At 42.4% G+C, this 18,687-nt stretch overlaps 1 protein-coding gene across 1 annotated transcript in view; it reads right to left on the bottom strand.

Annotated features, from left to right (window-relative positions):
* Window positions 1-4,034: 4,034 nt before the first annotated feature.
* The window catches only part of ABHD11 (abhydrolase domain containing 11), a 42,843-nt gene continuing 28,190 nt past the window's right edge, over window positions 4,035-18,687 (bottom strand). The window contains exons 2-8 of the mRNA XM_069944896.1: window positions 17,294-17,384; window positions 16,652-16,715; window positions 16,411-16,546; window positions 15,238-15,411; window positions 14,233-14,403; window positions 11,899-12,080; window positions 4,035-4,309 (exon numbers count right to left, since the gene is read on the bottom strand). Of these exons, the coding sequence (XP_069800997.1) occupies window positions 4,171-4,309; window positions 11,899-12,080; window positions 14,233-14,403; window positions 15,238-15,411; window positions 16,411-16,546; window positions 16,652-16,715; window positions 17,294-17,384 (957 nt within the window). The 3' untranslated portion in view covers window positions 4,035-4,170. The remainder of the gene's footprint in view (window positions 4,310-11,898; window positions 12,081-14,232; window positions 14,404-15,237; window positions 15,412-16,410; window positions 16,547-16,651; window positions 16,716-17,293; window positions 17,385-18,687) is intronic.

The following is an 18,687-nucleotide window of genomic DNA, read 5'->3' on the forward strand; positions in this document are numbered from 1 at the left end:
CAAGAGTTTATAGAGTGCTGATGGGGAAAAGTAAAGGTCACACGTGGACTATTTGGTTATACCATAGATTGTTAGTGTGTAGTTACATATACTGTAGTTGCTAGAAATAAGTTCCTCAGTTTGGAAGAAGGGAACAAGGCTGAAACTCAACAAATTCGTCCAACCCCGCTGTGGCAGAGAGCGAGTGAAACCACAAAACTTTGAGCCTGTATGAAGTAGAACATATGGGGGCAAAGGAAATCATATTTCAAGCACGCCTGAGAGAATGAGAGAACTTTCTTGGTGGCAGAGTTCATAATGCCTGCTACAATTTTCTGTCCGCCGGACTATTGGGTGAGGTCTTCCCTGGTGGAAGAGTGGGTTGTTGCAAAAAGGTTGATAAAGAAACCACTGACCAGACAGATCTTATAGCGCATAGCAAGATACATAGTGACTTATAGCGCTCCATGGCCTACACACTGACACGAACAATGGGAGTAAAGTAGGGCTTGGGGTAAGAGATTGGGGTAAGAGAGTTCCTCAGTTATGTTTCTAAGGCTATCAGGGAGTATCAAGATGTGTCCTGAAACCAATCCTGCAGAATTCTATAGCAAGTATAGCAAGCAGAGGAAAGCTATTATTCTACACAGATTTGCCCTGCCTTTACATTGCCATTTGGGAGGAAATTTGTGTATCCAAGTCGGGCCTGATGGGCCTGTTAGAAGTAGGGCTTCTAATTTTTTTATGTTTATTTTGAAACCCAATGTATTGCCTATTATGGAGATTTCTTGCAGAAGCAGAGCTATGATTTCTTGTAGGCGCAAGATGAACAATAAGAGGATTAATCACAGTGAGTTCATTAGCAACTTGACCTCAGAATAACCCTCCCAGCATTACAGGGAAGATACATTGTTACACATAAAGCCAGTCAGGGACTTGTTTACATCAGCCGTCTCCGAAGGGAGGGGGGAGGGGGAGACAGAGAGAAAAGCTCACACACAGATTTTTGTGTTTTCAGCAGAAAGCAGCAGCTGAGTATTCAGGGAAGGAGACTGTATAGAAATTAAAATTAAGAAACAGAAATTAAGTATTGAATGAATTGTTAGTCTCACCATGGGCAGCAACTAGAGATGAGCAAGTACTAAAATGCTTGTGTGCTCGATATTCGAGACGTATATTTCCCAATGCTTGGGTGCTCGTTTCGAGTAACGAACCCCATTGAAGTCAATGGGAAACTCAAGCATTTTTGCAGGGGACCAAAGCTCTACACTAGGAAGGTTGCCTGAAAACCTGGAAACGTCAGAAAAAGATGGAAACAACATGTAAATGGACAGGAAACAGCAGAGGCAGCATGCATGGATGCCTCTGGGGCTGGATAATCACAAGATTACGCCAAATAATGGGCTCCCAGCTCTCTTCCCCCATGTTCCTGTACCTCCTCCATCGCTACAACTTCTGTTCACTGTCGGGCCAGTTGATTGATGTCTATAAGGGTATCAAAGGGTAGAATCAGCAGCACCAATGGACACCAACCTTGCCTTTTTGTGGGATGCACGCTGGTAGACCCACAATCCCTCAAATGGGTAGCTATAATGTGATATGGAAGAGGTCCAACAGCATCCGCAGTAAAACTTCAATGCTTTATTGTAGGAGTCAGCTTACATAAATACGACGTTTCAACCCTATCTGGGGTCTTGACAAAGATGACGCTGATCACCGTTTGGTATTCTATTGCAATGGTCTGCAGCAGACCATAGCAATAAAGCACCGATCTCATGGATTGGTGCTGTGTTATACAGCTACACTGATCTCTATATGAGAGATCAATGTAGTTGTATTAGAAGTCCCCCAGGGGGACTTGTAATTAGGGTATAAGTGAAAGAAAAATGTCTTCATTAATAAAAAACCTCCTCCCCTAAAAAAATTCTGAATCACCCCCCTATGGCCATTTTATAATACAAATAAATAAATAAACATGTTTGGTATCGCCATGTGCGTAATCACGCAAACTATTAATTTATCACATTCCTGAACCAAGGGGCAACAAGTTATCAAAACAAAGCAGGCACATGGGGGATTAGTGAAACTATATCTTTAGAATAACCTGTAAAAAGTGTTGCTAGTTCTTCAATGCACTAATTTCACTTGCTGGATTAAAGCGGTTGTTCATGGAGCAGAAAACGTCCCACACGTTTCAGGACTGGTGGGGTGGGTAATTAATTTTTCCATGGGGCCACATGAGAAACTGGAATGTTTTTCAAGGGCCAGAATAATATACTTTAACTCTACCCAATACCGTCCTATAGACAATACTATCCATTAATAAGACAGACTGGGGTATGAGCTAAAATACTATTAGGAAGTGATTGGATTTACAGATCCAGAATTATAGATGATAATTGCATACTGTACTAGAATCTATAATAATAATCCTGTGCCAGGGATAAAACATCACTGTTCATCCTGAGCTTCCTGTTTCATTCATTTTCTAACAACCCCTTTATTGTTTGAGGGTCTGGTAATTTTTAATGAGATAAGTGAATGAGCCAACATGTATGGGGGGGCCCCGAGCATAATACCTCTTAACTAAACAAAAGATGTGACAAAGGCGTACAGTGAATCAATGTAGTTTGTGATGCACATTCTCTCCTAGCTATGGCATGTGACCAGGATGGACACATAATTTAAGTATATGGAACCATCCTGCTGACACCTACACAGAAGCACTGGAGGCAGGCCCACTCTCAGTGTGACAAAACCCCCTCCCCTTTGTGATCCAGCTCCATTACAATCAATGGAGCTGCGTCACAGAGGGAAGGGGTTTCATAACACTGGGAACAGGCGGGCCCGCCTTCAGTGCTTCAGGACGGGCCAGTGCCAGGGAAAAGACTGGCAACATATGTGGGAAACGTGCCACAGTTAAAAAAAAAAGGACTGCGGCTCCAGCATTCCCGCAGCAGTGCTGGTATATTCAGGCAAAAACCTTAAAGCGATGTAACTGATGGTACATTCACTTTAAATATTTTAGTACAAAATTTATACAAGAAAGCACAGACAGGTGGCACTGTAGCTATGAAAAGCACATAAAAATGTTCACTATGTGCGTCTTGTTTTTACCAACAACCATGTTTTTCAGTTTTTCTTATCTCATTACAAGCAGCAAAGTATCATCTGAAGCCTGCAGAGTTGTGGAAATTTCTTTTTGCTAACCCTGTACATTTAAAGGGGTAGTGCGGCGCTAAACAATTATTCACTAAATAACACACATTACACAGTTATACAACTTTGTAATGTATGTTATGTTAGTGAATGGCCCCCTTCCCCGTGTTCCCCACCACCCACGCTAGACCCGGAAGTGTAGTGCTCTATACTCACCTGATTCGTGTCGACCCCCGTCCGCCATCTTGGGACAATGATGTCATCTTCGGGAGGCCGGCCGAACCGTTCCGACCGCCCCCTCCTCTGCCGCATCATCAGCTGCTCAGCCGCGATTGGCTGAGCATACCGGCTGAAGAGGGGGGGCCGGCATGAAGGAGGGCTGGTGTGGTCCGGCCGGCCTCCCGAAGATGACCTCATTGTCACAAGATGGCGGACAGGGGTCGACACAAATCAGGTGAGTAAAGAGCACTAAACTTACGGGTCTAGCGTGGGTGGGGGGAAACACGGGGAAGGGGGCCATTCACTAACATAACATACATTACAAAGTTGTATAACTTTGTAATGTGTGTTATTTAGTGAATAATTGTTTAGCGCCGCACTACCCCTTTAAATATAAAAAAGTAGAGATAAGCGAAAGCGAACCTGAGTGTGCCGTTTTTGATTACCGGGCTGAGAAAGTTGAATGCAGCCCACTTCTACAGCCACCAATAATCAAATACAGTGTGTTTGGGTTTGGAGAAACCCAAGTGTGCTCAAGATTAGCTTATTTCTAATAAGAAACTTTCATGCTTGTCGCCTATTTGTGCTAATTTCCTCCAAACAAAACAGAACACAATATTTCTAAAAAAAAAAAATCGATGTTTCACCGTACATTGACTACAGTGCTAGTTTACATCTGACATATCAACATTAATAATTTATTCACAAATATATCTCAACCACAACCTCATAACACTGCCATAAAGTTTTCCAGCAGTCTTGTTGGCAGAACTATATTCCACAAGTTGGCTCCATAGAAATTTTTGTCTGTTGTTACGTTGACTCTACAAAGTTGCAGATGGCATGTAAGAAATCCTGTGTCTTCTCTGCATGGACCCAGTGCCCGGCACCTTCAATATACTCCACATTTGCACATGGGAAGAGGCGTTCTATATCAGGATAATTCTCTGAACTGAAAGAATAAAAGAAGCAGTGGTAACAAAGTGTTATATGTAAAGATAACATACAAATTCAAAAAGACTTTCTCACTTGTCCAATGTTTGAGGCCGGATGTCAGCTGCATTGTAGCAGTAATAAGACTGATGTAAAAAGACCAATGTTATTGCTATGTTAATAAAAACTCCATTGTGGGGAACAGCTGGACTTTAGTTTACATAGAGCTCCAGGAACAGACCAAATACATAATGTAACCCTGTAACTAGAGGGACCTCAGGGCATACTGATTAAACAGCCCATAAACTCCTCCTAGTGGCACTACAGCTGATTTTGTGCTCTGTACTAAGAAAAACTGAACTACAACCATTATAGTTATTCAGGAGTAAAAACAGAACAGTGCCTTCCCTGTCCTCAGTTTGTATGTGGTATTACAATTCATCCCCATTCACTTTGATTGATTGATTGATTGATTGAACTGAGCTCCAAAACCACACCCAAACTGAGGACAAAAGTGGTGCTCTTTCTAGAAGAAAGTGGTCATTTTTTTTCTAAGCCTAGACAACCCCTTAACCCCTTCATGTATGCAATACTTATATATACACACGTGACAACTGCTGATGCCCCTTGAAGTTGCCATTGATACATACATTGGCAGTGTAAGAGGGCATTTACACATCCGCATATTTACGGATGTCCGTAATGTCCGCAAATTTGCAGACGTATGAATGCCCCCTAAGCTGGGGGGTTAGGACGGGGACAGTGTATAGGTCAGCTAGCAGTGCAAGTGCAGAGCAGCATTACATCTGTGCATGTCACCGAATCACTGCACACATGCTGTGGTCTATCTTCATGTCCAATCTAGTTTAGATTGCTATACATAGACTGATTACACCGTAGCAACTTGACCCATCATTAACACTGTAGTGACTGATGTATATGAAACAGCAACATACTATAATACTAGAGATGAGCGAACATGCTTGGTACTCGATCGAGTATTAGTGTACTCGATGGGACTCGTTACTCGAACAAGCATCTCACGATACTCGAGAAAATATCATCATCCGTTTCCTGATAGTTTCGGCGCTATTTTTCAGCCAATAAACATGCAGGAGACTCTTTGGTACATCCTGCGGTCACGTGGGACCCATACATGTCGATAGCAGCGATTGGTTGGCCAGATCAGATGACTCTCCCATATAAAACTCGGTGCCAGGCGGGTTCGGTCCACATGCATGCTGAAAGAGATTAGGAAAAGAGCTGCGGCTGTGTCAGGGAAAGTGTTAGTGTAGGATTTAGCGTTCCAGTAGAGAATACTAGAAATACAAACAAACAGCCCTCCAGCCCTGTCAGGGCTCCAAAGCGTTATTTTATAGTAGTTGCAAAAGTGATAAGGATCCGGCACTCCGAGTAGTAAGTTAAAATTCAAAAACTTTTATTAGAACATGTCTAAAAAACAGCTCATGCTGTGTGGCCTGAAGGACTGACGCGTTTCGCGCATGCGCGCTTAGTCATAGTCTAGTGGCCAGTGTATGGCCGAGGATTTAAAAACAAGTAATGGCCAATAGGAGGTTTTCCTGTGCACGTGTGTGCAAGTGGGATGAATGTGTGCAATCAGTGATATGCTCCTGCTTGAATTATGCTTAATTGGCACTACGGTCAGTTCACATTACAAGAAATAGGTTCACCGAGTGTGATCATACGGTGTATGTATTATCAATGATAATGTAATGCGGGGAATAAATAGTGGAGTGTGGTTGACACATGATCCACATTGGAGCGTGTTTGGCGGCCAAGTTATATGTGGATGTAATAAAATGCCACGTTCTATCGCATATGAAACCACTAAGCTGCACAGTGTGAACACCGCTCCTGGGATAGAATCCATACAGGCCGGTTAATGTGCATGTCGCAAGCCCAGTACTTGTTTTTGGACTCGCCATGTTGGCGTGCATGAATAGCAACTCTCCATGTACATAAAGCTTTACTATGACCTGATGGTGGAATCTAAAATATGTGAATGAATAATGAAGTGTGCACATGTCCACGAACACTTGAATATGTAGAAGTGTGGAGATGTGCACGCATTAATCATGATATACTACTTAGTAATGAGGGGCTATATATGCTATAATAATGATGAATGGTAATATTATTATGATATACCCATGATTAATGCGTGCACATCTCCACACTTCTACATATTCAAGTGTTCGTGGACATGTGCACACTTCATTATTCATTCACATATTTTAGATTCCACCATCAGGTCATAGTAAAGCTTTATGTACATGGAGAGTTGCTATTCATGCACGCCAACATGGCGAGTCCAAAAACAAGTACTGGGCTTGCGACATGCACATTAACCGGCCTGTATGGATTCTATCCCAGGAGCGGTGTTCACACTGTGCAGCTTAGTGGTTTCATATGCGATAGAACGTGGCATTTTATTACATCCACATGTAACTTGGCCGCCAAACACGCTCCAATGTGGATCATGTGTCAACCACACTCCACTATTTATTCCCCGCATTACATTATCATTGATAATACATACACCGTATGATCACACTCGGTGAACCTATTTCTTGTAATGTGAACTGACCGTAGTGCCAATTAAGCATAATTCAAGCAGGAGCATATCACTGATTGCACACATTCATCCCACTTGCACACACGTGCACAGGAAAACCTCCTATTGGCCATTACTTGTTTTTAAATCCTCGGCCATACACTGGCCACTAGACTATGACTAAGCGCGCATGCGCGAAACGCGTCAGTCCTTCAGGCCACACAGCATGAGCTGTTTTTTAGACATGTTCTAATAAAAGTTTTTGAATTTTAACTTACTACTCGGAGTGCCGGATCCTTATCACTTTTGCAACTACTTACCCACCGACGGACAGCCACCGCCAGGAACCGTGCACCCTCTCATATACGCTGGGGACCCCAACAAACACACGAAGAGGTGAGCTGATTTCCTCTGTTTACTTTTGTTCGTTATTTTATAGTGTTGCTACCACAATTTCACCAGCACACTGTATTGATCGGCTGCTGGCATAAAGGGGACATTAGGTGTTGCACACAGACCCCTAAGAAGTGCAGCACTGCTAAGTGTACTGTTTTTTTATTTTGGGGCTGCAGCTGCTGCTATATTACACTGTATTACTGGCATTTGTAATACACCTGCATATAACTTTACTGCAGATTGGAAGGGTGTCACAGTGGGTATAGTTGCTGGGATTTCTGTTACATCCTGCAAACAAGTTAACTGCTAATTTTCAAGGGGGTGTCATAGCGTGTGTAATTCACACCAATCCCAGATTGTACCCTCCAGCCCCCCCCTAAAATTTTGGGGACTGTTCTTTATAGCTGGGAATTCTGTTACATCCTGCATACAAGTTAACTGCTGATTTTCTTTTTCTTTTTTTTTGTTCAAATTTCTTTTATTTTTCCAAAAACAAAACCACTAACAAATACATTAACACATTAAATAAAGAAGTCAGAGGAAATAACATATACTATCATCCACATCCTCTCTAGTTGGTGTTACCTCCTTTTCAGTATATTCATTTGTTTGAAAACCTAGGCAAAGCTATCCAACAATTTCCATTCAACAGTTCCCAGAAGGCCTTTCACCAGTAGCTTCTTTCCTTTCTTGGCTGTTGTAGGCTTTTGGAAGGCAGGATTGACCACCAGGTCTTTTTAATACACAGGCTACCACACTTGGCGTCTCTTAGAGACTCTTTAAAGGATCGAAAGTGTATTCGTTCAAATTCCGGGGTCTCTTAAAGAGTCACTGTCGTATTTTTTTTTTTTTGCAGAAATCAATAGTCCAGGCGATTTTAAGAAACTTTGTAATTGGGTTTATTAGCCAAATCTGCCATTATCTGCATGTAAAAAGCCTTTTCCCAGGTCCCCCCCTCCTTCCTCTTTTTCATCCACTCTGAAAAATCTGAAAATTGTGACTTGTTGCAGGAGACGTCCCCTGTCTGCTCTAGGGAGAGGGGAGGGGGGAGGAGGAAGGAGGGAGTTAGCCGGCAGCAGAAAGCAGATAACAGAGGATTACAGGCACGGAGCTGGGTGACAGCTGTAATCGGCGCTCACACAGGTCACTGGTGATGGTCAGAACAGATAACGGGTGAGGGATTTGTAGATTAACTCTTTGTTGTCCTGTTTTGGTCTTTTCTTTAGCTCTCTCCATAGGAGAACAATGAAGACAGGGGGGAGAGCTTCAAACTGCTTTTTCATGATAAAAATGCATTTTTCGGATAATAAACCCAATTACAAAGTTTCTTAAAATCGCCTGGACTATTGATTTCTGCAAAAAAAAAATTCACGACAGTGACACTTTAAGAAGACTGTATTGTTCTGTGTCCTCACTGCCACGCTCTGACTTCCTCACTACGTCTACGGAGGAGCGGGACTGGTTGCCGGGGGCCCGCCGATCACGCCCCCGCCAACCAGCCAGCTGTTTTATTTTATTTTTTCTTGTCTAGCCATGGCTGACGTGCCCACGAGGTGGAATTCCACCTTCCATATGGTAGCCAGGGTTTACCAGCAACGCAGAGCCATTGTGGAATGCCAGATGTCAACCTCGGTTTTGTCCATTTCAAACCAAATGATTTGTGGTCCATATGCCTACCTCTGCCATCCATGTTGACTACTGGTGTGCCTGCCCTTGCCTCCTTTTGGCTGGGCCTTAACTGGCATCCATGTCGACTACTGCTATGCCTGCCCTTGCCTCCTTTTGGCTGGGCCTTAACTGGCATCCATGTTGACTACTGCTGGGCCTTAACTGGCATCCATGTTGACTACTGGTGTGCCTGCCCTTGCCTACATGTTGGCTACTGCTGGGCCTTAACTGGCATCCATGTAGACTACTGCTGTGCCTGCCCTTGCCTCCATGTTGGCTACTGCTGATCCTGCCTGGCCGCCATGTTAACTAATGTTGCTCCTGCCTGGCCTCCATGTTGGTTACTATTCCTCCTGCCTGGCCTCCATGTTGGCTACTGCTGATCCCGGCAGTTCTCTGTGTGCTCAATCCCATGCAGTGTTTGGCCTAATTATGGGGAGGCTCACTTTTTTCCTCACTCACTTTTAATGCTTCTCTGTGAGCTCACTGCCATGCTAGGTCTGGTATAATTTTTGGAAGGCTGACTGGCTACCGCTACTACCTTGTTCACTCTGTCCTCACCGATATGCTGTGTCAGGCTGAATTTTTTAGGTGGTTCATGATATGCTACCTCTGTTTTAATGGTTCCCTGTGTTCTCACTGCCATGCTGTGTCAGGCTGAGTTTTTGGATGGTCCATATGCCTACCTCTGTTTTAACCAGGCTGTTGTACAGAACTAGGCATAATGGTGGCATTAGGCAGCCTCAGTGGCATGCATACATGCTGCCCCTGCTGTATCCTGTCCATTTCCGTTGTGTTTCCATCAATTTCTAAGGTTGACAGGTTTTCACACAACCTTCCCTCTACCGAACCTTAGTCCCCTCAAAAATTGCTCGAGTCTCCCAATGACTTCAATGGGGTTCGTTACTCGATACGAGCACTCGAGTATCGGGAGATATTTGTTTTGAGTAACGAGCACCCGAGCATTTTAGTCCTCGCTCATCACTATATAATACATATTGCTACTAGGAGGAATAAGAATATGTAATAAGAGTAAGCATAGGCCATTTGTTACCATGTATAGGGAGTATGCCTACAGCATGGCCAATCCCACAATTATTGAGCAGGAGATGTACTGTAATCTACCTATGCATAGCTGTATGCCACATACAATTTAAACCACATTACTGTTATGCATACTCCATGCGTCCAGCAGTAAATCTGAGCTAATATATTTTCACAAGTTAATCCCACTGTTAAGCTTTGTCAAATTGTAATGTCCCAAATAGAGATGAGCTAACCAAGTTCGGCATTTGATTAGCGGTGGCTGCTGAACTTGGATAAAGCTCTAAGGTTGTCTGGAAAACATGGATACAGCCAATAACTATATCCATGTTTTCCACATAGCCTTAGGGCTTTATCCAACTTCAGCAGCCACCGCTAATCAAATGCCAAAAGTTCGGGTTCGGATCGACTCGATCATGCTCGAGGTTCGCTCATCTCTAATCCCAAACCTAAATGTAACAATGCTCAAATGAAGTAGGGAAAAATCGGGTGGCGGTGCTCCTAAGGCTCCGTTCACACTGCGTGTTTGCTGTCCAATTTGTAAATGTTTAGTTTAAGTGTACAGAAAAACTTGGGTCCACCACGCTTTTGCGAACAATAATTAAACAAACATCTGTTTCAATTAAAATTTTTTTTTAAAATAATGTAAGTCAATAAACAATGGGCACAGCATAAGGGCTCGTTCACACTGAGCAAAAGCAGCTAAATTTCTGCGCTGAAATTTCAGCCGTTAAAATAGGTGCAAAGCTAATTTCCATTTTGTGTTGAATGGAAATTCTGCTCTGCAGTTCACACAGTGCAATTTCCGCACTGAACGTTCCGCGGCTAATCCGCTGTCCGCCAGAAGAATGAACATGTTTATTCTTCCGCTAGCGGAAGCCTATACAAACCAATGGGGCTCTGATTTTCAGTTTCAGCGCGGAATACAAGCGTAATACAAGCAGAAATTACGCGCTGAATCAGCGCAGAAATGGGAAAAAGGGGGAGGAGGATTCTAGTATATATTCTGGTATAGTCTAGTTTACTCGCCAAATACTCGCTGAATTTCAGCACTGAATGCATGCGGATTCCTTGCGGATTCCTCGCTGAGTATTCTAGTGGAGGAGGATTCTAGTATATATTCTGGTAGGGCTCATTCACACAGAGCAAAAGCAGCTGAATTTCTGTGCTGAAATTTCAGCCGTTAAAATAGGTGCAGAGCTAATTTCCATTGTGTTGAATGGAAATTCTGCTCTGCAGTTCACACGGTGGAATTTCCGCACTGAACTAATCCGCTTTCCGCCAGAAGAATGAACATGTTCATTCTTCCGCTAGTGGAAGCCTATACAAACCAATGGGGCTCTGATTTTCTGTTTCAGCGCGGAATACGCGAGTATTCAGCACGGAATACAAGCGTAATACAAGCGGAAATTACGTGCTGAATCAGCGCGGAAATGAGGAAAAAAGGGGGGAGGAGGATTCTAGTATATATTGTGGTATAGTCTAGTTTATTTGCCAAATACTCGCTGAATTTCAGCGCTGAATGCATGCGGATTCAGCGCGGATTCCTCGCTGAGTATTCCGCGCTGAATTTGTCAAGAGCTGATTACGAGCTGAACACTTTCCTAGCGGAATACGCAGGGATTTTGCTTACATTCTGCTCGGAATTCAGTGTCAGTTGATTTCAGGAGGAAATATTTCCTCGCGTAAATCCGCCCCTTTTGCTCTGTGAGAACGAGCCCTTAAGCTGCATTCATTTTCGCAGGTTTTTTTTCCATAACATGTATCCGTTAAACGGACAGCAAAAATGCAGTGTAAAGCTAGACTAAGATGTATTTTACTGTGATTCTAGTGCTATTTACATTCATGACATTTAATTAATATTGTAAATGCTGTACTGCTAAAAAAAAAAACAAAACTATTTTTACAATGATAAAATATTTCACCTGATGTATGGAGAATTAGCGCCTCCCAGAAAGAGTGCTGGTCCCGGGTAAGAGGAATGAAACTCTGGGAAGTCTAGCAAGTCTAGTAAATGGTTTGAGACTGCATCAAGATTTACTCTCCACTTAAAATGACCATTTTCTTGCACAAGGTTAGTTAGCAGAAACTGACGTACAGAGGGTTCCTGTAAATAACATCAAGATGAAGGTTAGTTTTACCACATTAATTGTTTTCCTAGCAGAAGTCCTAAAAGTCTGTTCATAACCTATTTTGTTGTTTTACAAAATTTAACAGTGTCTCTACCATAATGAAATTTTTTTATTATGTGTTCAACTTGGTGCTGCTGCTTCTCTGTACTGTGGGGAATGTGCTTTGGAAATAATCTGTCTCCTTCCCCCTTTGGAAGCTGATAACATCCCCATTCTCTTCTCTTAGGGCCCTATTGCACAGACGGATAATCTGCCGAATCAGGCCAATTCGGCAGATTATCGTTCCTTGTAAAAACAACAATGATTATCGGCTGATTGTGTCCTTGGTCCTGCCTAAAAACCATCAGCCACTGACCACTCATCACTACATGTAATAGTGATGCATGGATGATGACTGATGACTGTGTGAAAAACAAATAGGCATGTCTACGCTCCCCAGTGTTCTTCTCTGCCTGCACCGCTAAAGCTTCTACACTGGTCTTTGAAGTGATAGGCCGCTAAGGCAATCACTGGCCGTGGCGCTTCCCCGTCTTGGCCAGTGATTGGCTTAGCTTAGCATACAGAAGAGTCTTCTCAGCCATACTATGATGTTACTGCAGAAGCTCTGCTCTTCCTAGACAAGCAGAAAGCTCTGCAGTAAATAGAGGATCACTATGCAGTGACCTGGCTGTGGGGAGAATGACTGAGCAAGTGTGTCCATCAGCACTCAAGGCATCATGTGGATATGCACACTGCTATACATTTTGAACATCAGATGGCACTATACTATGTAAGTAAATGTCATTACTTCAGTGGATCAGTTTTAACACCAAATAAAATGGCAAATGTTGTTACTATTTATGATCTATATAATAAATGCCTTTGATTTGTATTACATATCAGTATAGTTCTATCTAGCTTCAATCCTGCAGAGTGTAGAGCGCTAATAAAAGTACAAGGTACATTCTTGGTGTTTGGTTACCAATAGGACAAGTCTTAAAGTGCCTCTGTACCCACAATCTGACCCCCCCAAACAGCTTGTACCTTCGGATAGCTACTTTTATTCCAAGATCTGTCCTGGGGTCCGTTCGGCAGGTGATGCAGTTATTGTCATAAAAAACAACTGTGTATGCATTAGGCTAGCACAACCTCTCCGCCCCTCCTTCCCATCCTCTTCACCATTTTTCCTATTCCTCTGCAGTGAAAACTACACAGGTGCCTTAACGATCCAGCCCATGTGCCGGGCTGACAGAGCTGATGAATAGGAGGCAATCTGCCTGGAACATTCCTAATGATTAGGAGGGTGGGGAGAAGGGACAGAGAGGTTGTGCCAGCCTAATGCATACACACTCTAGGCCACGGCCTAAGGGCACAGGGCTGCTAGTTCAAAAGTTGTTTTTATGACATTAACTGCATCACCTGCCAAACGGACCACAGGACAGATCTTGGATTAAAAGCAGCTATCCGAAGGTACAAGTGGTTTTGAGGGGACAGATTGTGGGTACAGAGTCACTTTAATGAACACATTTATTAATTATTATTAGTTTCTTTTTTTTTTTTTTTTTTTACAATATATTAAAGTGTACCTTAAACTACAGAAAACATCTTACACGACATTTCTCGTTGCTTGGGGGTGTTGGAGTCATTATTATTGTGTTCTGTGGAGTGAGAACTCATGCTGGCAGGAGAACATTACCGGCCTGATTATGCTGTGCCAATTGTAAATTTAGTTTACAATTGGCACGTAATGTAAATTACTTCTATTAAAAAAACCTTAAGCGTTCCAGATATAGATGTTTGGTATAATACATGATATTCACCATGTAAATTGTTTACAAATTCCATCTTATATTTGTATAAGGATAAGAGGTTACAGTATACATCTCAGTTGTGGGCTCCAGTGACCAAGTATATTAAATTGGTCCCTATTAGTGGGGATTTTTTTTTATTGGGTATAGGGACTTGTTTCTGTATTCTGTGTTATTTCTACTTACTTAATATACTATGCTAAACACAAATATACATCTGGAATTTTCAGGAATACAGAGGCAAAATAGATGTACAGCTGTTATGATGTCGTCTAAGAGATGTATTGTCATCTTGTGTGTCATGTCCTCTGAAAGGCGAGAAAATATAAATCATCCATACCTTTACTATTGCACTGAGTTGTTCCTCTGCCAATCTTCTGGCTGTAGACCGTGGCATCTTTCCCTCCAAATGAACATTCTGCATTGCTTTAATATATTGAGGGAAACCAGTTTGAGGTGTTGTTGGAGAAGGACTAATGTCCACAGATACTAAGCGCTCTACCATGTGTGGCTGAGGAAGAGAGAAGAAAAGAACCAGTTGTATTAACATATGTTTTGTATAGATAGCAAGTGACACATTACTGTAGACATGTGAAGGTAATAGAGAGATGACTAGAAAACTTTGCTCTTTCCTGAACATTGCCGAGTCCCACAAATAGTGAATGAAGCAGTGGCTGAGCATGCACACAGCTAGTCCATTCACTCTAGAGAAAAATGACCTCTTCTAGTGATCAGTGGAGGTCCAAGCAGTAAGATCCTCCATCCAGTTGCTATCCCCTAGCCTGTGGATAGGAGATAACTTTAAAACACACCAGTGTCAGACAAAATAACTTTTGACAATTAAGCAGACACGTCAAAAGTTAAAGTGTGGCTGTCATTTAAATGTCACTTTTCAGAAATCAATAAGTATCAATAGTACAAGCGATTATAAGAAACTCTGTAATAGGTTTCATTAAGCAATACAGTTTCCTTCTGTACTCAGAAAGCTGTTTTCCTACCTCCCCCCTCTCTTCAGAAATACAGAAGCACAGAGATTCAAAGCAATAGCTGTCTGGGATAGGGATACCCTCTGACGAACCAAGCGCAGGTGTGTACATCAAAATGAGAAGGTGCATGTCGCCGATCACTAGTACCCTGGACGGAGATGTACCAAAAAAATAAAAAATTCTTATTTATTCAGCAACACCTTTTGGTTCTATATTATGTCAAAGCCTTTCTCAGGAGCTATACCCAGGTGAAGTGTGGCAGCACTCTCCACTTTTTGGCCAGTTGGTAGATCTGACACATGCCAAACATTAATTTATCTGAAATATATAATGACAAAATCTGCATTTGTACCCCTTACTTCTTGCAGTGCCACGGTCATTGCAGTCTTTCCTCCCATGCTGTGGCCGATTAAGACACATCTATCAATGTTCAGTTGTTGCAGGAGATGGCATACATCGGCACTCATCGCAGGGTAGGTGATGGTGTCACAATGTGGGCTGCTGCCATGGTTGCGGGCATCTAATGTCAACACCTGCAGAAAACATCCGGAACACCATGCTTGTATTATTGCCTTAAATGCTTCAACAAAGTAACCTTTTGTTGATGTACCTATACAAGAAACACACACAACCCTTTGAAAGAATCATAACTTATGAGAAAAGGTTAGGGTGAGTTTACGCAGAGAGATTTATCTGACAGATTTTTTAAGCCAAAGCCAGGAATGGATTTGAAAAGAAGAGAAATCTCATTCTTTTCTCTATGACCTGTTCTGTGTTTATAGTCTGTTCCTGGCTTTGGCTTCAAAAATCTGTCAGAAAAATCTGTGTGTGTAAATGCAGCATTATATAACTAAATAAAAAAGGTTGTACCTGGTATTAAAAGGATATGTTCACACACTGTCAAAATGATGGCCATAACTTTATTGCACCAGTCATTATTTGTTGTCAAATGACGGTTGTACGGAAAAAACAGCCATTATTTTGACAGTGTGTGAATACAGTCCATAGAATTATAGGAAACCGTCATTGACATCTCAGTAATCATCAAATAGCAAGGCACAAAAGAGTCCTTAACTGGATACCAGAGCCCTGTAATCCTGTTACCAGAAAAATAGGTTATAAGCTTATACCTAGTGCTTATGGCCAATGCAAGTGTAACAAGAACACCAAGCGTGACAGTACATACATCTTAAAGCATATCTACCTAGAAGAATATAATAAATCCCATTATAAAAATGTAACGTCTTGTTTGTATGCTGAGATATACAGCTTGTATTCAAACCCACTAGTGAGAGATTCTGACACCCCTCTCTGATGTACAGTCATAAAGACCTGTAATCTGTGGAATAGGGCCTTTAGGCTGCACTCTTGGTGAGTGCCTTTATTGCACAATGATAACAGGAGCTATCACGTACTGTATCTAACACAAAGCACATCTGTACAGACCTAGGCTTGGGTTTGCTTATCTATAACAATAGTTTTCTGACACCACCCTATTGACTGTCTGTGACACAAACACAGCAAAAACTTACCGTCCTTCCAATCCGTCGCACCAAAGCTCGAGCAATAGACTGAAAGTTTGATTTGCTGCCAAACAATCCATGTAGCAAGACAAGGGGTGGTCCAGGTTTTTTTCCTTCATACAAGTCATAGGACAAGGTGACAACACTGGAACAAAGAATTTAAATGGTACATTTCAAAGGGTATAAGCAAGTAAAACGGAGTTAGTGTTATAAAATAAAGTTAAAGGGGTTATCAGGATTAGCAACACACCTGTTCTCAGTATTGGTGTGGTATTGCAGCTTAGGACCATTCAAATGAAAGAAACCCTTCCAATCTGGGAACAGTAATGGATACAGCGTGTCCGAAACTGTTGTTCTGGCACATCAGAAACAATCCCTCTTCATAGACAAGCATCCTATGCCATTATTAGAGCATCTTGCACTGGGGGACCTGTCTATCTATGAGTTTTGTTTTTATGGCCAGCTTGTAATTGTAACTCACCTTGCCCGCTGTCCCATTGAGGAGCCCCGGACCCTGCTTATGGCTAGGTCATGTTACCAGGAATCCGATACCTCTAGTCCCAATCCTTGCCAGTAGATTCCAGAGAAGCTGCAGACTGTTAAATCTTTAGCACATACCATCTGCTGTGGAAATGGCAAGGATTTTCACTACAGTTTTCATTCACTGCACTGAAATCCGCAGCTATATTCACAACCAATTCACCATCACACGTACAGATGTTGGGGCAGTTCTACAACACTATATTTATGCAATAAGTGGCAATAAGTTTAGGTTAATAATTTTTATCCGTCCTATAAATGCAAATTTCTGTCGCTCATGGTCCCCCCACTTGTCTCCAGTATTTGTGACATCACAGCCCCATAGGAGCTGTAAAGATGACCCGACACTCACCATTGTGCTGTCTATTTAACCACACTGTATTAGCTTTGCTGATGAAGACCATGCTTGGCCGAAACGTGTCCTTTTTGTAACCTGATGCAGGCTGTACAATAAAAAAAGGCACAATAAAGGAGCATAACGTATTGGTGAGTGCAGAGTCCTTTCTACATTTTCCTGAATTTCATTGCCTTGAGCACCACTCACTCCCAGAGTGCCGTCCTAGAAAAGGCCAGTAAGGGTAATATCACACTAGGCATTTTTTTGGGGGGAAAAACAGCATGGGTGGCACATGATTTAAAAAAACAAACAAAAAAAACATGGCACCGAGATGATTGTCGAGAGTCAACAGTAAACTATAAAATGCCAGAACTGTAATTGCCAACACGTTCTAGACACTGCATTTTGTGGGGGTTTTTTTCACCTAGTTTGTGGTGTTTTTCCACCCATAGACCTCTATCGGGTAGAAAAAAAATGCATTGAAATAATTCATGTGTTCTATCTGTATTTCAGATTGATTTCCTGAGCCATAGGGTTCTATTGAGCATGACCTTCAAGACCTGTCCTATAATTGTCCAAAATTCTGTTAGGGATGCCCCACAGAACCCTATGGGAGCATCCGGAATTGTGGACAGCTCCAGAAGTGCAGCTGGAAACTGTCAGGAATTCCAGATGCGTTGCTTGCCAGATCGAACCAGTGCCTGCACCCAGACAAGTTCCTTCGGGTGCTGACACTGACCCTAAATGTGGGGCTCCCGGCCCTGCTAATCACTCTCGTGGCCGGAGGCAGCATTATGCCTCCAGCCACAAAAAGCTGCTCTCTCACCCTCCCCCTGACATTGAAGCACACAAGTGATGTCACTTGTGTCCTTGCAGAGATGGAAAAGAGAGGAGAAGCCAGAGGGGAGTCTTCAATTTTTTCTATTCCATCTTTCAGGATAAGAAATACTGATGGTTTCCTGAAGCCTCCTGAAAAGGCTTCTTGATCAGTATTTACTGACCGTAAAAAATGGCCATGCATGTGTGCAGGAGGCCTAGGGCCACATTCACACGTCATCCGTCCTCCACACATTTTTATCTGCAATCCACAAAAAACATCCGTAGTGCATCTGTAGTGTACTCTGTATTTTGCGGATCCGCAAATTAAAGGTGAAGTTCTAAAAAGAAATTGAAGGCAAAAATGAGCTTGGTGATGTCACCAAATTGTGGATCCGCAATTGTGCAAATTTTGCGCTTTCCCAGACTTCTACGGGAATGTCTGTATCGCAATTGCGGACCGCATTACAACCTGTCCTATTTTTTCGCATTTTGGATTGTGAATCAGCAAATTTACAGGATGTATGAATAGCACCATAGAAATCAATGTGTTGCAAAGGATTCAGTATTTTCTACTTAGCAAATTCTGATGA

Source organism: Dendropsophus ebraccatus, chromosome 11, assembly GCF_027789765.1.
Source record: "Dendropsophus ebraccatus isolate aDenEbr1 chromosome 11, aDenEbr1.pat, whole genome shotgun sequence".
NCBI classification, from domain to species: domain Eukaryota; kingdom Metazoa; phylum Chordata; class Amphibia; order Anura; family Hylidae; genus Dendropsophus; species Dendropsophus ebraccatus.